The sequence below is a fragment of the Fundulus heteroclitus genome, chromosome 19 (genome assembly GCF_011125445.2).
Source record: "Fundulus heteroclitus isolate FHET01 chromosome 19, MU-UCD_Fhet_4.1, whole genome shotgun sequence".
Taxonomy (NCBI): Eukaryota; Metazoa; Chordata; class Actinopteri; order Cyprinodontiformes; family Fundulidae; genus Fundulus; species Fundulus heteroclitus.
The window spans coordinates 21,545,444-21,571,676 of record NC_046379.1 but is presented as its reverse complement, the minus strand read 5'-3'; the positions used below and the strand labels follow the sequence as shown (position 1 = coordinate 21,571,676).

The following is a 26,233-nucleotide window of genomic DNA, read 5'->3' as shown; positions in this document are numbered from 1 at the left end:
CAAATTCATCACAATTTCATCTGGAATTATAAAAAAACATGTGATCAGAAAGAACAACATCAGTACAAAAAGGAGGAATGAACGTTATTGATTTTCAAGTGATGAATGCCGTGATAAAATTAAATTTGGCTGCTGACTTTTATTAAAAATGAAATGAGTTTATGGTTTAGTTTCCCTTCACAACTTCACAACAAAAATTGGAGGAATTAAATTTCTCTAAAGTTGTAACTTTGATCCTGCAAAATTACCGATTAAATTGTCAGACTACCACACAAGTATTTCAAAATTATGTTAAATGTTTTCATGCCTGGACTAATTTACAGGAAAATAACCGTAAATTAACAAAATAAAATTGATTTGTAACAAATGGAGACCGCGGGCATAATGTAGTTTGTTTGAGTTGAGTTGCCATATATAGACGTCATCGGGTAGCGCCCGAGCCAATCTGGCAGCCCAAGACGATCTGGTACCTACAACGGGTGACGACCTGATTGGATCCCTGAGCTGTCTACAAGACTGCCTGACTGTAATGTCTAAACTAGACGTGCAACAACAAACCTAGTAAGTCAATACAATATAAAACTTACGTTTATTTTGGTCTTAGGTTAGCAACAGTCCAACTACCGTGTCCTCCCAACAGAGACGGACAGCTCTCCCTCTCAGGAGGGGCGGAGCGATATTACACACTTGGGAAGACTATTTAATGCGCCTTATATGCTGTGCGAGGTGGGTAGTAACTAGTTACATGTACTTGAGTAACCTTTTGAAAAAAAACATACTTCTAGTAGTTTTACATAATAATAATAATATATTATTATAATAATAATTCATTTATTGTCATTGCAACATACATTCCAACGAAATGTGTTCCCTGCATTTAAACCATCCCCTTGGGGAGCAGAGGGCTGCCACTGTGCGGCGCCCGGGGAGCAGTCTGGGGTTAAGGGTCTTGCTCAGGGACCCAGAGCAGCAGTCTGTGGGAGTTGAACTCAGAACCTCCAGGACCCAAGCACAATGCTCCAACCACTAGGCCACAACTCCCCGACTGCACTGTACTTCTTACATTTGAGTAGATATCATGAAGAAGCATCGCTACTCTTGAGTAAAATTTCTGGCCGCTCTACCCTCCTCTGGGTGCGCACTGCGAACTAACGTGTCTATTTATGTCTGAACAAAGACACAGACACATTAATTCAGAGTGCGCCTTATGATCTGAACAAATACGGTAATCTGTTTCAAGTACTTATATCATGAAGGAAATGTTACAACTTAAATCAACCAGAACATCGATGGCATTTATTTCCTATTCTTCAAATGAGCATGTAGCATTTTGCAACATCGATAAGGTCTCAAGTGGTGAAACGTTACAAAGCAGAGGTCCTAAATATGCTGTGCAGGACTATTCTTCAGCAGAGCTTCATTAGAGCTCGAGAACAGCTGAGCATTGTATGGTGTCTTTAAACACTGTTACCTCATCGAACTCCTCTGTCATCTTACGGATGATCTCTGCATTCTGCATGTTCCTGAACATCTCTATCCTCACAGTGCCTGGATGCACAGGAAGAAGGGACACATTGTTATTTCTTGTTCCCGTCAGGTCAGACAAGAGATCCAGCCAAAGTGAAGCTAAACACTTTTAGAAGAAAAAGAAAAGTGTCACCTTTGCAACCGGAGCACTGGATGAAAAAGTTGATGAGGTCCAGTAGAGCCAAGTCTCTGTCTTGCTTGTACGCTTCAATCCATTCATCAACCACAGACTGCAAATAGACAAACAATGACAAATGTTCACAGCGCCAGTTCTTTACTGCTTCCGTTCAAAAAGCAGCTGTTGTCATATAAGAAATTAAAATAAATACTTATTTCAAAGATTGCATTTGTGCAGCACAAGTGTGCAAAGATTTAAGGACACCATGAAATTTGAGGATAAAACTGGGTTGAGGTGTCAAAATTACAAACTTTTTTCAGATGTCTAGTTGTAGCACCCCGCTCTCTTTTTTTTTTTTGGCCAGTTTGTAAAATATAAATACAAACATTAAACAGGAAAGTATGGCTGATTTTCCAGAGATTGAAAGTGGATGGATGGCTGCACAGTTTGGAGGGTAAATGGTTGGGTGGCTGGATGAAATATGGGCTGACAGACAGATGCATGAAATGATCGACTGACTGACAAACAAACAAATAGGTGGAGGGATGTAGGATGGATGGATGAACAAACAATGGCATAGAAAGATGCAGGGCAGATGGAAAAATAAAATGATTGACTGATGGATAAATCCAAATGTAAGCAAGTGGGACACAGAACAAGGCCAAGAAATACCACTCATCTGAAACCTGAAAAGTACCAAAAGATGGACTGCCTAGAAACCCTGTCATATACAAAATGATGTAATAGGTCAGCGGTAAAAAAAAAAAGAAAAGAGTTTAAGTTCACCTGCATTGCACTCTTTCCCAGTTTGACAACTTCAAAGAGAGTGACGGGCTCCCCTGCGTTTCCGTTCTGTTGAGCCACACCGTTGGCCTTCCCCCTCCCTCTGGCCATGCTCAGTGTCTTGTCTGTCGGAGACTTCCGGGGCTTCTTACTGGCCGTCTTTAGTGATCAAAACGTCAATAACCAACAAAAACACAAAGACATACTGGTAAACATACATGCTCACCCTCCATAGATGAATGGCCCCGTGTTTCAGTGTTTAACCGTTTCTCTCCTATAGACATAGCTGTTGGCTCAGCTTTTACTACAACGAACTAAAACAGACTTGAAAACTGGCTCAGAGCTTCTCTGCTTAGATATGCGTTTATCTCCTAGAGGAAGCCACTAAAGCCAATAAACCTTTTCTCTCACATAGAAAGTACTCCTGAATCTGTGCTTCTGTGCTCTTTTTGTGTCTCTGCTCTGTCTTCTCAAACCTTCAGTCGGTCGCGGCAGATGGCTGCTGACACTGAGCCTGGTTCTGCAGGAGGTTTCTTCCTGTAAACGGGAGTTTTCCTCTTCACTGTCGCTACATGCATGCTCGGTATGAGGGATCGCTGCAAAGCCAATGACACAACGCAGGCGACTGTCCACTGTGACTACACCGTCGTCCAGGAAGAGTGAATACTGCAAGTCGGTAGCTACGTTTACATGGACATACGTAGTTGGAATAAAGGGATGAAAGGAATAAAAATGCCTTGTGTAAACATGGCAATTGGAATATTGAGATTGGATTAAGGCAGATTGAAATTAAATTTTATTCTGAATGAGTTTGGTGCTTTATGCCGATTGTTAATCTAAACTGCGTCCATCTAAACCCTTGTTTTGATTGCATCATTTGGATCGGGGCAAACTGCACGTGTGCCTTGTGGAAGACTGATAGCATGTTGCTAAGCCTGTAGCTTTATTAGGGAGTGTAGTAATGTATCAAACACTCTTAGAACCTCCCACGGGTCCATTCTGGGCACCCAGAAGAATGAATGAACACACTTCTGTGTTTGTGTGTATGCGGTTTCTCAATAAAGTAATACAAGAACAGACTTCCGCGTTTGTTTACTTTTCGGTACAGACATAAGTTCAACTTCTTCTTCTTCTGTGCTTTTCTTAAGAGAAATTCTCTGCACATGTCAGATCGCTTCTATTCTGAATAAATGTAAATGCACATCATGATCGGATTAATTGATTTTTGCGCCCCATGTAAACGATGTATTCGAATTATTTGTTATGTTTTCAGTCTTGAATGCATTTCAATCTGATCAATGAATTTTGCGCATACAAACATAGCTAGTGGCTCAATGCAGTCTGCTGGGTTACCTTAGATAGAAAACCTTTCAACCACTAGAATTTGAACATCAAACTGAACGTGACAGCATTGTTTGATAACGAGGACCAATTAGAATGTATGCATTTTTTTTGTTGTTGTAAAAATGCCTTTTCGTTTGTTAGCATTAAACCACAGACCCATACCTGCGTCTGTTTTCCAGGCCTCCCTCTCTTCTTCTTGCCTTTCATCTCGGGATCCTCCATCTCGGTCATGTTCATGCTTAAGCTTACAGTGTCCGTTGCCCCGGACTCATTGGAGGAGTCCCTTGAAGAGCAGAACACGGGACTTTTTCAGTATTGAATGTTCTTAGAAAATTAAATTCTAAAAGCATGAACAAGGCTCTGGTTGCAGAAATATAAACCCATTTTTTGCACAAAAACATCCAGACAAAAAAGTCCTCATGTGCTGGGGGGGAAAAAAAACTAAAGCCTCCTGGGTGTTTCACTTACTGTAGGACAGGAAGCTCCGACGTGATCATCTTGGTTAGTGAGGGAGCTGTTGGCCTCTGCAGCTCGGCTTGTGTGCGTCCTCGGCGATGAGTGTAGTGGAGGGGTGAAAACTGGGGAACAGGATAGCCGGTCCGAAGGGGGGAAAGGTCTGGAAGGGATTGGGGAGGAGAGGCTTCTGGACGGACCGTGCTCAACTTGCCGGCACTTAGCTCTGTTCAGCTGTAGGAAGGAGGAAAAAGAAAAGAGGTGTGTCACAAAATACCTGTTCAATGTGACATTGACTGCTCCATTTACACAACGACTGAAACTAATATCTACTGACGCCGTGAAGGAGAGGTTAGAGGTCTCAGTCAGAGCGGCACTGGAGTGCAAAAGAGTTTTTTTTTTTACAGAACAATCAAATGTCCAAAGAAACAATTGAACCTGTCTGCTCAAACAGTTGGGAGACGTGGAAAGGAGGACACCAACTGGTGAAGCTGAGAACTACAAGCTCAAAATATTGCACTTGGGGGAGAAATTGTACACAGAAATGTGATGTTAAAGAATTTTACAATATTCCTCAAAACATCAATTTAAATAATTTAGGTGAATCTATTTAGTAAGCAAATTAAGCTCACAAAATTGCATACTTAGGTGTCTATGGTTTGGCAACAGGAATAAGAATATTTATTAATTTTCTCAATTTCATTGTCTAGATTTTAGAAATGCCCTCAAAAAAGCGTTTTATAAACCAATATAAATTTTAGCAAAAAACAACTGGAAAACCCTCAGCATAAAAAAGAATAAATAAATATATATATATATATATATATATATATATATATATATATATATATATATATATATATATATATATATATATATATATATATATATTTCATATTTTAACCCATAATGGAAATAAAGTTAGACTTTCAAATAACTTTGGAATCCAAGTTCAATTGTAACAACTGTGTCTTCTACTAATCCACTAAAAGTAAATATTACAGTGGCAGCAATACCTCACTAAGCCACAAGAGGCAGTATGCTCCACAAAGTCCTCCACCCTCTTTCTCCAGATTGCTTAATTGGTTTTTATTAAGAGAAAATAGAGTGAGAAATATGTACCAAGACTAATTTAAGCTACAAATAACATTTGTGCTGATTCTGTCTACCTATTTGGTGCTTTGGGGTCGGATTTTCCTCAGAGGATGTGAAAGTGCATACATGTGTGTTTGAAAGTAGATCTGAGCAACAGTAGGGGGCAGGCTAAGAGAGTGTGTATTTAAATGCTGCTTTCCACTCAGTGTTTGTAGTGTGGAGGAGCAGCATGGGCAGGAGAGCGCCTTGTTTCCATACAGGCACACACAGATCAGACAGAGGATGTCCTCTGGCTGGGAGAGGCACACGCTGGCAGAATAAATAAGTTAATTTAGGACACTGAAGGTATTAATCTAAGATGGCAATCCAGAGGGGTGTTTATTTGATTGAAATAAGGCCAGGTCAGGGGTTGATCCCAAGGCAGAGAAAGCAGGAGTCAACTTGGGATCCAAATTCTACTGGATTGTGACCCTTTAGCTGCACAGACAGAAGAAACATAAATTTATAAAATCTTATTTCTATAATTGCCAATATTCATGAAGCACCTGAATTTCTCCCATTGTGGGACATAAAAGCATTTCTATTCTACTCAATATGAAACTTTGTCCATAATAACACTCAAAACACATGAGTTTAATTGCATTATAAACATTTGCCACAGTTGTTATTCTTAAGAAAATGAATGAAAAAATAAAGACGCTATTAAATGCAGACCAGTTTATCCGCTGCTATTCATCACATTCAAACTTTTTCATACTTTGTCGCATTACATCCACAAACTTCCATCCTTTTCATTGGGATTTTAAACAAGAGGCCAACATAAAATAGTGCATAATTACAAAGATTTTATTTTTTAAATTGTGTGGCATGTATTCGTTTCCAACTTTACTCTGATGAGTCTAAATAAAATCCAGTGCAACAACTCGTAAATAATACGATTCTCTTCCACTTCACAACCAGGCATTACTCGGCGTCTGTCTAGTGCATAAAATCCTAATTTAAAAACACTTTTCAAACTGTAGTTAGAACGTGGTAGCCTCAGAAAAAAATTCAAAGGATATAAAAACGTTTACAGGGCACTAAATGAAAGAGATAAATATAGTTTTTTTTCCCCCTGCTTTTTGTTAAAGAAGCAGCAGAACATTAAGTTGTGAGCCAAAATAAGAGAATACACTACTTTTTTTTGCCATATTTCCGCAGCTCCGAGTGAGAAGTTTAATGTCTGGATAGTTCAGCATAGCCCCACTCAGACTGTTCCACAGGCTGTAACTCACTGGGCTACTGATCTACATCGGCTCTTATTTATCCCATCATGCTTCAGCTTTCTTTTCTCCACTGAGGAGGCAGCTTTATCTGAATGGATTGTCACGTCATGCCTTCGTTCTTTTAAAAGTCTGAGGAGCGGGGAGCAGGGAAAGGATGTGCCTGGCGGTGTGTTGCTGTTGTGTGTGTGTGTGTGTGTGTGTGTATGAGTGAGTTAGTCAGTCGGCCTGCCTCATTATCGACCAACAACTACATAATCTCTGAGTCGCGCTGGTTTGCTTAATTTCTGTGACACTTCAGCTCGCCCCGGCTTTCTCACACTCTCACAAAAAACACACAGAAGAATGTAGCAGCTTTGACCGCAGGCTATTAATATTGTGCAGTCGGTCCCCTGGACTAGTCTTTGGATTTCAGAGGACAAAGCATACATCACCAACGGCATTCGCTTTGAACCAGACAGCTCTTGCATTGCTCCTAAAAAATGTGAACATTACGGGATCAACACAAGACTGTTTGTGACAAAAAAGGTATCAATGGCCATTTCCTGTGTAGAACGTTGGCCTCAAGATCAAATATTTGCGTATCTTCTTTTAGTTTTCATGCCCTGACCGCTGGTAGGTCAAAGTGTTACATATACAAATAAACCCACGTATTTGTTTTGTTTTTAGGTATAGAAATGCGCTGGATTTTTTTGCAAGTAGCTGATTGGAGTCAAATTATTTGCTGTGACATCTCAGTAAACTGAAGTACAAAAACAAACAAAATAAAAGTCTACAGTGTTTCTGCTGAATTGAAGTAATCATTTCCAACATGTCTCATATCCAGAAATCCTGAAATGCTTTCAAACTTTGTTAAGCTGCATGAAAAAAAGAGGCTGAGACATGATTTTTTTTTTGTTTTTTGTTCAAGTTATTGGGAACATTGTAATGTGAAACCCCCATGAGATTTAATGTCTGGGACATATTAAACTTTGCTCAACAGAAACTCCTAGATGAAAATAAGAAATTTACTGTAGACCAGCTGTATCCAGTTTAAAAGAACAATACCCAAAGCAGTTAATCGTTTAAATATATAATCATTTAGCATTGTTGCTCATTAATAAATTAAAGAAGGCCTAAGCCTGCACAATGGTAGGAAATCCTGTAATTCCGATACTATTGCTAAATATTGAGATCACATCAATGATTACAACTAACCCACATATGCAGTAATCTATTCAGGGGTTGTTTAAAGGGGCTAAATATATTGTTTGCGGTATTGCACGCACTGATACTGCAATTAGTGCAGCTGTGACAAAGACATAAAGACAACTCAGTTGTTACGGCTAATATCAGGGAAAAGGAAAGTGCTACATTTATGAAGCAAGAGCCAAGTTACATCTGCACACCGATAATTGGAAAAGAACACTGAAATGTGTTGGAGTTGAATAAACAGGCTAGCGTTGGTGTAGCACTTCAGCTAACTGCTCTAACTGTGAGGAAACAGTGTCCGCCGTGCTAATAGCTGCAGCTGAATGGTGTCAGTCAGACATAACTTTGGAAACAGAAGCTGTCCTGCACAAACCATGAAGAGACAAAAGTTCTTAACATAAACTGCAGCTTCCAGTATGACATAATAAAGATACTAAATTAGACCACTTAATGCAGAGTGGTTTTTAACTGCATTTTAAAGCTACTGAGTTCATTCCTGCAAAAATGTATATATATATATATATATATATATATATATATATATATATATATATATATATATATATATATATATATATAAAATGAATGTAGAAAAAAAAAACTTTCAAAGTCCCATAGACCTTCAAACACAAAGTTCTAATTTGCTGTCACTTTATCCAGTGTGTGTGTGTGTGTGTGTAAAACAGCGTGTTTGAGTATCTACTTATGAGCAGGCGCAGGAGACGAGTGAGCATCTGAGAGTCACTTAACATGCATGACATGTTCTCCAGGAGGCAGACTGGTGTTGCTATAGAAACTGGTGTGGGTCATAAGCCCGGCAGTGAAGGCATATTTGATTGGCTGGGGAGGAACAGGAGGGACCACGGAGAGGGGGAGAGCCCAACAGAAAGGGCTTATTACAAACCCATTCAGTGTTTCATTAAACATGACTTAAAGACATACACTGTAATCTTCTCCGGTGGTTAAAGTTGTTATCAAAGTACCCGCAAGCGTGTATAAAGGACGTACTTAAAGGTCAAATGAGCTTTGGTCAAAACACTGCTTAAACAAAATCATAGCCCAGATCCAGAAAGGTTTTAAAGAGCAGCAGTTGGTATGAAAACAACAAAAAAACCTAGCATTGCTATGTCCGAATGTGACAGATATGAGCCATGAATATGGTTACCGATAAGAGATAAAATAAGAAATAGCTTTATTGTCCCACAATGGGGAAATTTGGGTGTGACAGAGTTTCACACTAGATCAGTAACAAAAAACAAGCTAATCTAAAGTTAAAGGTTATAGCTACAACTTTATTAAAACAATTAAGTTCTCAAAAATAATACATCCACATAACGTCTAGAGAGGTAAAGAACAAAAATTTTACATTTAATGAAATATTAATATATATAGTATATAAATAATAGTTTTTTTTTTATTTTGACGGGTCCAAAATCTAAATATTTACTTCTGCTTACCATGCCAACATTGTCACGAAAGGATTCTGCACCAATAGGAATAGTAGGATGAAGTCACGTGAGACGGAGCTCAAGCACTGCCAGATTGTAGTAGCTCTAATATATATATATATATATATATATATATATATATATATATATATATATAGCTGGCGAACAGTACAGCTGTAGGTTGTAATGAGAGCGGGCGAGCGCGAGTGCACCACCTACTGGCTGGGAGGAGTTAAACTTGTATCTGTCTCCTTTAAGTTCTAAAGCAAAAGAGAACAGACTTAGCAGAAAGGCTAAAAATAAAAGGACTGCACAATTACTGATAATAATAATAAATATATATATAAATAAAATTGTTTAGTGGCATCAATTTAATGATACAATTATGGTAAATGGTATTCAAAACAAACAATTATATGATGTTATCTACGTAAAGAGTTATAATGTATAGTTGCTACGCCATCTATCTGATTCAGCTTTAAAAATATTTCAGCCCAATTCATAAGCTTAATGACAAACGTGTTTGTATGTGGTACATTACGAAACAAAGATTTAACAATAAAACATTGAGTAATGATTCTAGTGCATAATAGACTATGAACGTTAAACAGTCAGCTCTGCATCTGTAAAATGTTTCCTGACGTGACCCGCTGTTTCGCCCACAACCTGTTTTTTTCTTTAAGAAACTGCCGAAAGCTAATTTGATTAAACGTGCTTTCATTAGACAACAAATGAAAAGGTTTATACCAGAACATATTTATTGCACGCTCTGGGGAGGACGAGTTTTAACCTTGACATAGCAAGCAATTCTATAGCAATATCATTTTTTGAAAGCCAAAATATAATATTGCAGTGTAAGAAGAGGAAGGCAGTGCAGGACAAATGTTTTACATAGATGAACTACAAAGCAGGCACAGAACTATTAGTGGTGTCACGGGTCAACCAAGGTTTACTTTTGTTTTGTTTTTTTTTCTAACACTGTTCCTACTGTTTAAACCCCCTCAAAACTAGATGCCAGAGAAAATGCGCCATTTTTCCTGTGGCTTTAGGAAGAGCAGAGTAAAGCCTGGTTTACGCTTGATGCACCCGCGAGGTCCGCGTGACCATATTATGACATTTTGGCTTCCACGCCCCTCCGCGCAGCAAAAAGTTTCTTTTCAAATTTCTAACTACGAGGACCAGCAGATGCAGGTGGAAGTTCTTAAATGTAGACATTTTTTTTTTAATCGGCCAAAAACGTGGAAGAAAGTAAGATGCCTTAAAACAACAGTTTTCTACTTCTACGTGTAGTGCCGTGCGGTACGCTTGGTGCAGGAGCCCAACGCTGCCCTCTAGAGTCTAGAAGTATAGTGCCACATAAATTCTGCAGACGTGTCTTCGTGTCTCATTTCTGCGCGGAACGTACGAGCGTCCGCCACAGGTTGCTGCACACTGACTGTCATCTGGCTGCAAAACTCATTTCCCTCACTAACAGAAAAGCTTTCCATTAAGTTTATATTACATGAGTGCTAAATCCTTTCTAGTTTGTTAAAAACACGTTAACTGATATTCAGCAACAATATCAGAGCAAAAAAAGGGTAGACAAACACATTAGGTTATAAAAAAGAATTATATATATATATATATATATATATATATATATATATATATATATATATATATATATATATATATATATATATATATATATATATATATATATATGACACTATAGGACCGTGGCATAACTAGACAATCCAGCTATTTACAGTAAGGGACCGTATTCATCAGCATCTGATTAAAAATACATCCTAATTAACATTCAAAAGAAAAAATAAATCCATTTGATGCATCGCACAACACCTTTTCACCAAGTGGCAATAAGCCATAACCCCCCCCCCCCCCCCCCCCATCCGACAAATAAATGGTGCAGAAAAATCAGAATAACGGACAGATTGTACATTATGCCCATCTTGGGCCAGAATCAATTACACTAGCTTTCTCAAAAGATTGGAAAAAATGAAAGGAACAAAATGGGCCGTTAGATGAGTCACAAGACAAATTAACATCAAAAGATTATGACTCCAAGTTAAAATATGGGCATAACACAGTGCAGGGGATCTTAAATGATTTAAATGGCTGCTGACAAAAAAAAAAATAAAAAAAAATCTGTCTTTAATTTGAACCTTTCATGTCTGCAGCCAGCCAGAGCTCCGTCACAATTCAGTGCCCCTACAGCTGGTAATAACTCAGCATCACTTGTTAAAAGTGATGCATGGCAAAGCAGGTTATTCACATCTGACATAATGAAACGGCCCACGTTTCCAAATTAAGGCGCTGCAGATCTCAAAAACAGGGCAAAGGAAACCTTAGAGAAGAAAATCTAAGATTTATCCATCCCACCATAAAAACATGAATGGAAGTCTAGACATGACAGTTCTTTGATGTCAGCTTTAACAATAGTTTTACTATTCTGTTGTTTATATAAATTTGTGCTCTGAATCCTTTGTAAAAAAAAAAAAAAAAAAAAAAAAAAAAAAAAAAAAAAAAAAAAAAAAAAAAAAAAAAAATATATATATATATATATATATATATATATATATATATATATATATATATATATATATATATATATATATATATATATATATATATATATATAAAAAATAATAATGAAAAAAAATCAGCTACCAGCACAAAGTTCAGCACACAACTGGCTGCTGTTGCCAGCTGGCCTCTTCTTTTTACAGCCTTAACCTGTACTGCATCAGCTATAATTGCCTGTTATCTCTTGAGATATGGTGTGATGTGCGCTGAGAGCAATTACTGTATTTTGTGGGAGCATAGAGGGGAAAAAAAAGAGAACAAGAGTGGATTCCTTAACTAAAATGTCAGGGAAGAGACACAAGAAGTGGTTCTCATATACTGTATGTATTGCCATCCATAAATGCAATGCAGAGACATGTTATTTCTGTCTTCAGAGTCAGCATAACAGCATAGTTATGAGAGTAACCCCGTAGTTTTGAGTCCTTGAGCTCAGTCTGAAGCTTAAGTAGATGAGGAAGTGACTAAGCAAGGTCAACATTACAGGAACTGAGGCTGACTGGCACTGACAAGCTGGATGGAAAATGAAGAAATCTGGTCATTACACTGAAGGCGTCATCTCAAAATACTACAAAGCTGCGCTGACAACGCTCTTCTGTGCGGAAGCTGTTCCTAACGGAGGAACACTGAAAATCACTGGGGGGTTTGAGACAGCGTCAGGGGAAGCGCCGACGTTCAATAGTTTATTGAGAAACCGAACTTTGAGATTTAATCATGTGGTTCACTCAGGCTGATAAACAGTGAGAGAGAGCAAGACTTTCAGTAGAAAACAGGAAACAGGGCAGTATAACAACGCTGCTCTGTTTTATTATTTTGAGCTTTGAACTGCTGGCTGTTACGGAACATGTTGGATTTATAAAGGCCGTCAGACTTTTGTGAAAAAAAAAAAAAAGAGTTAGATCTACATTCTCTGTAGCAGTTTTTCCAAATGTCTAAATAGGAGCTCCTCCTTCTTACACCAACTAAATACGGCTTGCTTGCTTGCACACACATACACACACAGACTCAAAGATGAACAATGTCCCAATTCAAGCTTAATCTCGTATGCAAGTCCATTCATCCTTATTTTTGCAGGGTCAGAAAACCATGCACGCACACAGCCATCCCTAAGGGCCATTTTAGAGCAACCGATTAACCTAATAGTTATGTTTTTGTACTGGTGAGAGGAAGTGCGAGTACCCACACATACATAGGTACAACATGCAAACTCTATGCAGAACGACTCCATGCAAGTGAATGCCAAAAAGGAAACCCCCCAATGTTAATTTACACATCATAGAGTTATTTTATCTTAAAGAAATTAACAGGTGCCATTTTCTTTAATACACCCCCCCCCCACAGGGAATCAGACTTTGGGATTTTTGCAGTCCAACATGCTTCAGTGCAATCACTTCCTTTGAGAAGCATGGTCTGTGTAAACTTAGTAAAACAAGACTTAACATCACAATTCAGGTTGCAAATGTGCTAAAAGACACACATTACATCGTTTTAAAAAAATTCATCCACTTTATTCAGGGTGTCTGAAAAAAATGTAACATCTATTTGTTAACCATACAGCTAAGAGTGAATGTGTGCAGGGAATGCCTGTTTTAATATTTAAAATAAGTTCAATACAGTCAAAACAATGCACTTCTTTATCGAGTTCAACTTCACAAACAAATTCCTACAGGCAGATATATGTGTAGGAGGCACATGATGCAATTAAGACTGCTTGTTGTTAATTGGCCCTTTAATTGATAATTGTGTGTCTTATTATTTCTAATATGCACAAAAACACATTTCCTGTCTCTTTGGCTTTAAATCCCAGGGTCCACTCTGGGTTTTTAGGAGTCTCCCAGGTTAGGATCCCTACAGCAGGGAACCCACACAATGCTGTTTTAGTGCTGCGAACCACATTTAATCAGGGATCAGATATGAGACGAATTCTATTTCTAGTGAAGAAGGCTTTTAGGACATGGTGCTGGAGTAAATAAAGAGAGAAGACTTCTGGGAAAATATTCGGTGGACAGATGAGACAACAGAGGAAACTTTTTGGAAGGTATGCTTGATCTGAAATATTTAAGAGGGACAGAAAAAGCAAAAACAGAGGAGGGGCCAAAGTACTTTTCACTGTAGCTTTAAACTAAGCAGAGACGTGACCGGCCGCATGATAAACCAGCTTAAGTTTCCTTTCCAGTCTCGTCTCAACTCGTCGCTACAGCCGCTGACTTGCTAAGCAGATGTTACATCAATCTCAAGCTGAGTGGGGGGGGCATCGTGTTTATAACAGTGATTTTTAGCTGCTGAAAACTTAGCTATTTTATCTGCACACACTGACACCCATTACTTTAAATGCTGGTTTCCACAACAACGTCCTTACTACAATTCTCAAAGATTAATTTTCAGCTCACCGGGCATTTGCCACTATTATGAGTTCCCTTAAAAAAAAAAATGCAGTTGAAGCCTTGGGAGAATCTGGCCCACATCAGCCTCCGCTGTTATCTGTAACTGTAAACCACGCTCTGCATCTCCTCTCCTACCTGCCACACAGGGAACTGTCTGCAGTGCACTTTGAACACACTTTAAAGGCGGCGCGAAGATGCAGCGCGGAGAGAGTGTCAGGATCAAGTGCCTCGGCACTCCGGAGATTTATTTCTAAACGGTACCGCGGCGGTGTCAGAGGTAAACACAGGCAGCTCTAGTAATACTGTAGGCTGGGTGGATTTAAAAGGATTTGATTATGTTGGAGCAGTGTGGAGCCTTTTGGCCCGAGGGATCATCTCATTAGTGGAGAGTGAGAACGTCCGCTCTCGGAGGGCTAGTTAACGTCAGATATATCGTCTCCACTGCAGTTTATCATCATTAGCGTTTTGATTCATCACGACGATGTAAAACCTGCTTGACGCTGGTTGGTAAACCCAGGAAACATATTGTTGGAAGTTACTTGCAGCATTGTATTTTTCACTGTTAGTTCCATCATAATAGCAATAAACATCAGCATCTGTCCTAAAAAACAACTGCAGTATGCTGCTTACTGAAACTGGAGTTCCGAAGTAGCGCATTGCATGACCTTTAAGCTGCTCTTTTTTAGTTTGTTTTACTTTTACGGGCAGAGTTTGTGCTTTTGGAGATTTGGTTACGTGCAGCTCCAGCTTTAGTCTATTGCTAAACAAGACTAGATCGGTTTTCAAAATACTTCAATAATCACTTTTATTGTTATCTGAATAAATGCTAAAAGATATCTACTCAGTGAAACCTGCTATGTCTTTTTATTCAGATATAATAAAACTGTGATGATTTCTAAAATAAGAGGAAGCAAAAACGGATATATTCACTGAAACTATTCATTAGAGCAGAAATAAGTGTTCTATAAACATTTTATAGCTCTAAAATTGAATTTTTAAAGGCACAGTGCCTTTTTAATATGTACCCACACCATTCATTACAGAAAAAGATTCTCATTTTTTGTTACCTAGCTCTTGATTTTGATAATTACTATTTATAACTTTCATATACCAACAATATTTGAAATGCAAATTTTTTTTTGGCAAACCTATTACAATTTAGAACTTGTAGTAACTGACTAATGCTCTAAGCAACCACGCCTTGTCTGACCACAAACTTCATAAACACAATAAAAGTAGAGCGCCATGATTTCCATGATGTATGGCGACAGAATCTCAGACATAAAAAAGGTGTTCACAGTAAAACTGTCAATATCTTAACTACTAAGCAAGCATGGCTGTTTTAGTAAAATTCAGGCAGTGTAATAAAATTCATAAATTATTTCACTAGTATCATTTGTAGATCTAAAAAAATTATACATTGAGAGCTAAATGTTAAATTGAAATATTTTGAGATTTTACTAAACTAGGGCTGCAACAACGAACCGATAAAATTTATTAAAATTAACAAATTTCCTCACTGATTCGTTTTGTTGGGCGATTTGTGCGTCACTCGCCATGTCGCGACCTGTAGGCGGTCGTCAATGCTGATTGGCTGCAGAGCGATGTAAACAAAGCGACGCGGTATTTTTAAATGCTGCTTTTTTTGTAGTAAATTCTACAAATATTCCGATTCAACGTGCGGAAACATCGCCAGCTTTTGGCTCGGGGCTGTGAGCGGAGTCCTGGGCAGCACCCAGAAGCACGACTATAAATGAGGTCTAACGTCAGTCTGGCAGCTTGTAATGCGGCTGTTAGCGTTTTAGCTGGTTCATGACAGGAGCTTGTTTACATGTGCAACTTTCCCTGATCGGATTGAAATGTGTTCGGATTAAAAGGAAAGATGGGACTGCACGGTGGTGCAGTGGGAAGCACTGTTGCCTTGCAGCAAGAAGGTTCTAGGTTCAAATCCAACCCTGGGTCTTTCTGCATGGAGTTTGCATGTTCTCCCTGTGCATGCAGGGTTCTCTCCGGGTACTCCGGCTTCCTCCCACAGTCCAAAAACATGACTGTTAGTGTAATTGGTCTCTTTAAATTGTCCTTAGGTGTGAGAATGGTTGTCCTGTCTGTCTCTGTGTTGCCCTGCGATAGACTGGCGACCTGTCCGGGGTGTACCCCGCCTCTCGCCCGGTGAACGCTGGAGATAGGCACCAGCAACCCCCCGTGACCCCATGTGGGATTAAGCGGGTCAGGATGGATGGATTAAAAGGAAAGAATGTATTCTGAAAGCACCTTTTATTTGGGCTCAAAATCAAATAATCTGATCATGAAGTGCGTTTACCTGCACCAAGATATATTCAGCGCAGAAACTCTGATATTAGCAGAGTTGATGAACTTCCATAAAAACACCCGCAGAACTTTTGTACTTCTTCATGCGGAAAAACAAAAACAAACGCAGACATGCAATGGTTCTGACTCTTCTGAGTGCATTGAATGGACCCGCACCAGGTTCTGAAAGCAGTTGGGAACTAATGCTGGTGAGAGAGCAGGAGGGGACAAGATCATCCCAAAAAGCGCGGCGGCCACGCCCTACACATACAGGCGCTGTAAGTTCATGAGTTAATCAGAACAAGTGTTTAGATGGACGCTGATCCGAGTATGGATCATAAACCAGCCCTCTCAATCAGATGACAGTTTCATTCTGATGGTAATAATTTGCTGATTAAGCTTTAAATTTTCATTTGCTGACAAAGTCTGAGTGAAGGTACTGTATGGAAAAGGAGGAGCTGGGCTCTAAACTAAATTTTCAAGAGTCTCTATTGTTGTTCTGTAACCATCATGAAATTCTGGTGAGACACTCAGAATGATAAGAGGTAGACCCAGATTTAAAAACACAGAAAAAAAGAGATATAAGCATCCCTAAAAGGACACCCTCAAAAATGTAAAACCCTCAGAAGAAATAAGAAAAAGTATTAAATATCTAACATCCTTCTTGGCTCTTTGAAGAAAAAATTGAAAAACTTGATTTGAATAAACATCCTTGGAAGAGAAATATGTACAAAGACAAAGGTAGGATGTAGTATTTAAATAAAATGCATCTTGTGCTGAAACAGTCTATGAAATGGGCTGCTGGTTTATCTCATTGTCAGTGGTGTTTCTGCTCTGGTTGTATTGTTATGCCCAATTATTTCCCTAGGTGCACTAGAACAAGGGTGAGATTCAACTTAACCACATCTAACACCCCAGCTTTACAGTTTCACTTTTGTTGTGTTAAATCACTGTTCATATAGACAACATTGACTATTAATTGAGTTACGATCTAGTCAACATAATGTTCTTTATTTGAAGGAAAATTAATTATTACCTGATATTATTGTAACAGAACACCTAAGTAGCAACTTGATTTTTGTGAGCTTATTAGCTCTGTCGGTCCTTTTTTCCTAAATAGAACATTTGAAGAGGAAACAAAAAATGTTTTTGTCCGATTCATCAATTAATTGTAAAAATAATCGACTGATTAATCAATTTTCAAAATAATTGTCAATTGCAGCCCTAAAAATAAAATTTAATTACCACATAAACACACAAAAGTACCAAAAATAGGTACTGTTGAGTACCTACTTTGTTTTGCTATTGAACTGTTTAAATTGTATGTGTTAAGCATACCACTGGAAATTGAAACATAGGGGGGTGGGGTGGGGGGGAGAACAGGTATGGAGAAAAAAAAAAGTTTCTTTGAGATAAAATTTTATTTAACAGGGGGCTAATACAGTTTCACTGCAACCTTATTCCATAAACAGAAGTGCCTGACCAGAGAGCGATTTAAATCCCAGTTTTCCCATTTCTTTCTTTCATCCCTCAAACACTTAATCTGCCTCCAGTCAGTTTTTGAGGGGAAAAAATCTGCAGCACTTTAAGACTGTATAGCTGCCTCAAAGCTGAATAATTATAGAAAAAAAACTTTCAATTCAGCCCAACAACAAAAATGAGAGTGAACAGAGAAACCAAATAATGTCCTCCTTGAATTTCTCCTCAACAGATGTACGAACCGACAGCAATGTTTCCACTGTCATTTCACACCCATCCACCAACTTGTTAAATACTGTGTAATGCGCTCGTGTCACATTGCCAAAGCTCTATACCAGACAAGTTTTTGGGATTTAAAGAGGATTTCCCTGACAGGCAGCAGGAACACTGCCATGTGTGGCTCAGTCAAATGTGAAAAATCAGATAGCAACACCCAGCACTTGTTTTTATTCAGACAAATCTATTACCTAACGTACTTAACCCGCATGTAAAATGCAAGGTCACAAGCAGAGATAAGAGCTGCAGTAAAAATATCATTAATGGAAAAGCATCCACAGGGATGACTTAAAACTGAAAGCAAATCAGTAGTTCTGCTTGACACTGTGTACTCTTATAACTCAATTTAATAACACAGAGTGTGCAGTCATGCATATAATAAAACTAGAACAGCTCCATCTTTTCCGGCAGACATTGCTGCTCTAATGGACACAAGAGTTGCCTAAATTCAATAAAGAATAAAATATTGAACATGGTCAGCTAATTGTAAATATGCAGCTTAAAAACGCCATGATCGCTTTAACATTAGAGACGTCCATAAATCACAGGATATTATTACGACTCATAACCAGCACCAACTGTTGCATCTTCCTGAAAACCTGCAACCTCAATACGAAATGAAAGTCCTGTCTTTTTATGCTGTTGTTTGTTTGTAACACACTAGATTAGGGTATGAGGGTCAAAATAAGCAACAGATACTGTTATAAACCGCAGAAGATATGTCAGGTTAAATAAACTGAAAGTTTGAGGCGTGGCCCTCTGTGTGAAATCTCTTGATGCTACAAAGTAAGAAAAGTAATCTACGCTAGCTCTGGTTGTGGATAGTCCTTTATTGGTCCAGATTTATTCTGACTGTGCCGTTATACTTTAATGGGTAATGATTACCACAGTTGACCTAAAGCTATGCATTTCTAAATCCACAAGACCTTTCAATATGAAATTATAGATCCAACATGAATACAAACAGGGATATTAGATTATCTCATTATGAACATTACCTTAACAAGAACATTCAGGGTTCTCGCCAGCGTATTTAAGCGCAAATGACCGTTACGCTAAAATTGTCAAAGTTACGCTGAAATTAGACCGTTAGGCTAAAATATTAGCCTAAAGGTCAACAAGACATGGAACAGCAGCGATTCCCCTACCGTTCAACAATGGTGGCGCCCCGCCAACAAAATCACACACCCCCCAGGACGTCATGGCATGTAGTAAACAATGCATAGGCGGGCGCCTAATTATGTCTGTGCGTGTTCACTGTTAATTTTATTAATATTAATAGCCTCTCTAAATAGCACTAGATTGTATCCTGAGCTATTTCTGTCTCTAGGCTCCCATATAATAAGGCGGACATGAGTCTGTGGACAGGTACGTGCAAGAGCTCAACTTTAAAAGTGTGTAAGTTATGTGACAAATTTCTGAGGATGGCTGCACTAAAAACTCCCATGGAGGCTGGAGCACCGAGTGTCTACGGTGGAGGTTGTTCTGAAATGTGGGGTGCATTTAAGAGAAATGGTTAAATACCAAGTATTTATCCCTGACAGAATTAGTTAGCGCTTGCGTCAGGAGCGCGGGATCCAACGGGATAAATGTGTCCTTTTCGGTTGTGCGATACAACACAAATTATCTAAAATAAAAAATAAAAACGAAGTAAAAAAAAAAAAAAAAAGGTTAGTGCAATTCAGTGCATGTATACTGCGCCAATTTACAAGTGTCAGGAGAAATTAAGCAGTCTAGTTTTAATTGGTGGGCAGGTGGAGTAGACTTAAAAATTTCATTATGATATTTTCTTATCTTTATCATAGAAATCAGGCCCCCCCCCCCTACAGTACTATAGGCTGGGCACGACGCCAGGATTTACTTGCCAAAACTACAAAAGTGTTCGGAGAAAGTTCCCCAGGCAGACGGACAAGAAAAGCAAAATGCTGAATGGTGCTACATGCTAAGCTAGCAGTACCCAGCAACTTTCTGAGCCGATTGGGCGAAGCGACGCCTAGTGGCGCAAGGTTTACCGAAGGTTGGTTTTAGCCAATCATGGTAGCAAATTAAAACGTAAGCAGCGGGCGTAATGAGAAACCACGAGAAGTTAAGCTAGTCATGGCACTTGTTGATGTTCTACTATCAAAGAAGAAATTGTGGACTTTTATGAAACAGTTTTTTTTTTTTTTGTTCGGACACAAACGGTTGAAGCCGGAGCGGTACAAGATGGATTCTCATGATCGCACAAATGGCGAGGTTACAGTGACTTTCGGTCATATTCCAGGCGGCCAATTGAACAAGGTGTACCGTCTTAGTCACAGGACAGTTTCTGGATGCCAAACAATAGTGATATAAGCCAGATACTCTACATCAGTGAGGAACACATTTTGGGAAACACACCACCACTGATGCGATTGTGGAAAAAGAGAAGAGAGACAGAGGACAAGAACCGATAAGAGTAATAAAGCAGGCAATAACTTTTAATCCTAAAACCCAGCTGCTTCCAAGCTCAAATTGTGTCTCACAACAATCCTATGCTTTCAACATTTTTTACCATGAAATGATCAGTGGAAACACAGCTGCGTTAACTCCAGTGACGCTTGCTTGCCTCAAACTGGAAAAAATGCCTTCACACTCCAAGAGAGGAAAGCCAAATAATACATCACTTCTGGAAAGCCTGATTTTACCTCCGATTTGGTAGGATGAGCTACTTTGGGTCTTTAATCTCTCATATTTCTGGAGACTGAACTAAACCAAACAATGATCAAACCCAAAAACAGATGGAAACAGAGCAATACGTACTTTGAGAAAGAATCTATACATTTAAAATCTACTATAGTTAAGATTAGAGCATCTTTATGATCGTGGTCCCAGGCTAACTTTTTCAATTGTTTGCATTATTTCATGCGTAATGCAAACAGCATCCAAGTCCAAATCTGAGTTAGTCTTTATGCCAAAATTGTATTTAAAAGCTGCTTTTCAAATGGAATAAAAGGTGTTAGTTTATATCAAAATGTTATTAAAGAAGCCTATTGTTCAATGAAGAATTACCCAGTTCAGGTTTGATCACTGAGGCTTTTAAATTTTTAACATCAGTTTTCTTTTTCATGTCCCGTAGAGTAATGGGAAGAGCTGCTACAACAGGATTAGTGGTGGATGTTTTTTGTCCTCTATTTGAACAATAATTTGCAAACAAATAATGAATAAATTCATTAACAACTTAATGTTTAAACTTGTCATATTTAGGAATATTTGACCAACTCTGAACATTTCTCTGATCTGCCAACATTTGATGGTGAAATGTTGTTGGGAGGTCTACTTTAGAGGACAAGTAAGTTGGTGTTCATATGACAAAAGCACGGCCATTGGCAGGGCTGCATTTCTGGGAAAGAGGGTCTTTATAACAGACATTCACAGGAAGCAGTGAACAAATAGTCTCACTGTTACATAAGTAACGTCATAACAGTGAAACAGCACTGGTGAGTATTAGAATAGACAATCTGGAAGTAAAGCACAATAGTGTATATAAAATTGCACACTGGTCTGCACTACATTTAACCAACATGCCACAAAATAGTTGGTGTGAATTAAACTGAACTAGGTTATGGTGCAGCTGTGCAACCAAGAGAAAAAGAGAGCTGCACAAAACTATTTCAATGGCGTGTGCAACCAAAGAGGTTCCTCTCTGGATCGCTGATTATTAATGAAAACACCCAACCACAAAGAAAAATAAACAACTACGCAACGGCTTGCGTATACGGGTAGGAGAGGACTCATTTATGGCCATGAAATGAAATGAAAGCAGGAAGGGACAAAAAGAGTATATGGAGAGGCAAAGGGAGAACTGACCCAGAGCCACCAGAGTCAGGGTGAAGATGCTTTATGTTATTAATTTGGTGATAATATGAGAACTCCCACGGAAAAGAGGCAGGACTTTTCAAACAACTCAGCCACGATAATAAGAAATCAAATAAATATGCAATCCTAGCCTTTAAAAGCCCCCCCGTTGATTAGGGTTAACCACAGCGACTTGTAGCAATGAATCACAACTGGTCCCACTGCGCCTCAGTTCTGAGCCGAACCACTAAGTGAACTTTATTGCGTCACAAGTCTCTTTACACACACACACATATACACACACAGGGCAGCCTCGGGGCCACCTGGTGACGCCTGGTTTAACCAGATTATGATCGTGTCACACGCGAGATTACCCGTTTGACACAGCGAGGCTGTCAGACACACGGCCGTGTTGCTGCGTGCTCGCACAAAAGCACACAGATCCATCTGCTACAGCCACAAACTACTGTCTGCTCACATTCTGCCGCGCACAAAGCCGAATCTTAAGCAGAGCAGAGGGGAGGGGAGGGGGGGGGGGGAGGATGCCCCGAACTACACAAACCGATACAAATCTGCTCCGAAAACAAAACGTAAGCAAGTTAAAGAGCTACCTCTAAGAAGAGTTCTGCCAAACAGACTGAAAGAGAGAGGATGGGGGATACTTTTGTCTGTTTGTTTTGCGATGGCTGCCTGCTGCTCATGCAAAATTGAGCTGTCAGAGTCGGGGGAGAGGGGGTTAAAGGGGTCTAGAGGTTAAAGACAGAAAAAGTGCAACAGTGGGGCAGATGAGGACAAGGCAGCCAGGGAGCAAATGGAGTAGAAAGTCAACAATTGCTCTCGTCGCTGATCGGTTTTCTGTCTCTCTCTCTCTGTGTGTCTTCCTCTGTCACCTTGGCCCCGTTTCCAAGCCGCTTCATAACAACTTCTAACAGGAGTGTGAGAAACAAGCGGGACGGGAACACGCTCATTGCCAAGGCCATTAAAATCCTCGCACCCATCATTACTTTTCAATCATCCCGCGGAATGCCGAACATTTCGCCGGAGCGGGAGATGCCTGCTAATGTGTGCAGGCAGATGTCAAGGCAAGGGGAGGAAGGGGGGCGGGGGGGTTACCATTAACCGGTAATAAGGTTCTGGCAGCTAAAGGGAAAAATGAGTGCTCGGTTATAGAATACAGCTAAGAAAATGCCAAGAAGAGGTTAAAGACTAAACACTGCTGCCGATTTAAAGGTTGCTCGGCGTAAAGTTCCTCCCTGCCTGGAGAACGTTTTAAGAAGGAAAGAGAAAAATGGATGTGAGGCAAATGACTGAAGCCGAGACCCGTTTGGGGTTTTAGAAAGGCTAGACGGCGGGGATTTTAAAAACCGACCCCCGGTAATCTCTGTCATTCTCTTTAGCGCTGCGCCAAGAAGTCGGGTTGAAGCGTCAACGACTTGATGAGTAAACAGACCAAATCTCGCGTCAAAAAGTCAAAGCTTTGGAAAAACCGGAGATCAAAAAGCAAAATGAATGAATCAGGCGCCACAGTCGGACTGACGCAGAACTCTTTTTGAAACAAAATTAGAACACAGCAAATGTCTGTCTCTCCTTGAAGTAAAAAGAAATCCACTTTGGTAACTATTTGTACTTCATAGTCACCGGTGGGGTTCTTTGTATCTCTGCTTGAAACTTCGTTAAAGTAATTTTTGGTGACTTCGGTTGATATTTTGCTTGAGCAACAAAAACAATTAGGGGAAATCTGATTGTACAATATTTTCAAGCTAATTAATCCCGTTTACTGGGGTTTGCCTGACCATATAATCCAGCATCAGGTGCTTCGAGCAGGGCTGCACAATTAATCACATTTTCAATATAATCACGATTAAAAAAAAAACCCAATTTCCAAATCGCAGAGGTTTGCAATTTTTGGCTATGTAACAATTAGGGAATTAGACGCGTCCTTTAGCTTAGGTGTTGGTAAAATGTTTGAAGTTGGTTTGCCTCCACATGGAAGGGAAGAGAGCTGCAGCAGTGAGAAAATCTAATTTTATTACTTGTTTTAGAGTTTATATAATCATACATAGCATTAAGTACAGGTCAATCAGTTTAAGACACAGACTTGCTTGTTGGTTGCACTTTATGTTAAACAAGGATTGATGTCCAAATCAACTAAAAGCTGTTCTCTTGAATAATATTCTGAATAATAGAAACATTAAAAGTTCTTGTTTTAAATAGTCCTCGTTTACAAACATATTTATCTAGAGGCCATTTTTGTTGCTTGTGGTCAATGCAGAGAAAAGTCAAAATTGCAATTTTGGTTGAAATATATCGTAGGCAGAACGCAATCATTTCTGCTCCAAGTTTAGATGCTGTGGGTCTTTTAGCAACTAATCCGCAACTTTTAGCAACTGTTTGAGGAAATCAAACAATTTGTTTCCTCAATTTGATTTGAGGAAACAAATCAAATTGATTCGTTTCCTCAAATCAATTTGAGGAAACAAATTGATTTGTTGTTTGTATATGTTTAAAAAGACAATAAATTAAACTGGGAAAAAAATTGCATCAAATCATAATATTAAGATGAAAAAAATCGCAATTAGATTATTTTCCAAAATCGTTCAGCCCTACTTCTAAGTAATAACGCTGACATTGTTGTAAAGCCTGTTTCACTCCTGTCACATGGTGCCATTATGAGGTAAGCATTAGATGTAAGTGGGCTGCAGTCATGCAAAAATCATCAAATCTTCATCATCAAAGTGTCAAACAGCTTATTCTGCTTGTGACTCTTGTTTGGTGTTTATTGGATTAGATTATTGATGTTTAAGAAACAGGACATGATAGTAATTTATTCATTTAACAAATGGGGTCTCAGTTAGGGCTGGGCAATAAATCGATTTAATCGATTAATGCGAATTTACAATTCTTTAAGATTTCATTTTTGGAAAATCTGGATTTTATTTTGCCAATACACTCAGTGGGTTTCCATGAAGAGAACAGCATGTGATGCTGAATATATGTTTAGGCAAATGTATTGTCAAAATATTGTTAAATAGAAACTTTTTTTTACCATAATACGAGGTACTTCATTTACTTATTTACTATTTTTTTAACTTAGTTTGAAGTTCACAAGTGCAGTGAAGCCTGTTCTTAGCTCAATGTGTAATACCACTTGCAGCAAATGTTTTGTTATATTTTCATTGTTTAAAATGGCACGGCTGCCATCTTGTTTTACAAGCATGTTTCACAGCTTGTTTTTAGTTGCACTTTGAACTCAGGTCAACTCCCTGGCAAAATGCTTGACATAAAAAGCAAGGTTTTAAGATAATTTCTTTAATTTCTTTTTATGAAACAAAAAGGAGGAAAAAAAAAATCGATTAATCGGATTTGGTATGATAAAATCTGAGATTTATTTTTTAATCCATATCGCCCAGCCCTAGTCTCAGTAGTGTGTGGATAAACAGCATACAGTCAACAGTCTGCCACCACCTCATCATGCTGGTCACTAGTTTGGTCACACACTAATGTGGGACGGGTGTAGCATTTCCAACCAGCGTCTTTTGCACTGTGGCAGTGTCGGTCACCCTGGCTCATCCAAACCGATGCCACAAGTGATTGATGGGGTTGAGTCCAAGCCGACAGGCAGCGCGTTTCCTCCTCTTCCCTCCCCCTAAATCTGGGGGTAGTCTCTGATAAACTCTGAGTGACTCAGCTTTGACATCTTGGAGGACTGAAGTCAGTCCCAGACTGCAGAGACATGGGATTGGCTCCGGGACTAGAATCTTATCTCGATCTCTCTGCGTCCATGACGAGGGACGGAGCAGACGTCCCACACCATCACACTGCCACCACCAAACAGCTGCTGGGCATTGGCAGAGAGCATTTTGCTAGTTTACATGGGTACAACAGACATTCTCAGCTCTGCTGCTCAACAGACATCATTTTTAGTTCAAATATGGCAGCATTTAAGCATCAATCAGCAGGGTTATCAATACTATAAGATCCACTGTCAAGAAGCAAGGTTTAAACACAGGAACAATAAAAAGGTTTATATGAATACCTAAACAATCAATATAATACTCAGTTGCTAACATATTTGCTAACTGCAGCCTTAGTGGTCACAGTTTTGATCCAGTTTTATTCCCCCCCCCCAGTAGAAACATACAGGATCAGCGAGATTGCTCTAAATGA

At 39.1% G+C, this 26,233-nt stretch overlaps 1 protein-coding gene across 1 annotated transcript in view; it reads right to left on the bottom strand.

Moving 5' to 3' along the window:
• Positions 1-26,233, bottom strand: part of stag1a (stromal antigen 1a) — a 61,460-nt gene that overhangs the window by 18,237 nt on the left and 16,990 nt on the right. The window contains exons 2-6 of the mRNA XM_012875729.3: positions 4,241-4,459; positions 3,935-4,055; positions 2,432-2,587; positions 1,661-1,757; positions 1,472-1,548 (exon numbers count right to left, since the gene is read on the bottom strand). Of these exons, the coding sequence (XP_012731183.1) occupies positions 1,472-1,548; positions 1,661-1,757; positions 2,432-2,587; positions 3,935-4,055; positions 4,241-4,269 (480 nt within the window). The 5' untranslated portion in view covers positions 4,270-4,459. The remainder of the gene's footprint in view (positions 1-1,471; positions 1,549-1,660; positions 1,758-2,431; positions 2,588-3,934; positions 4,056-4,240; positions 4,460-26,233) is intronic.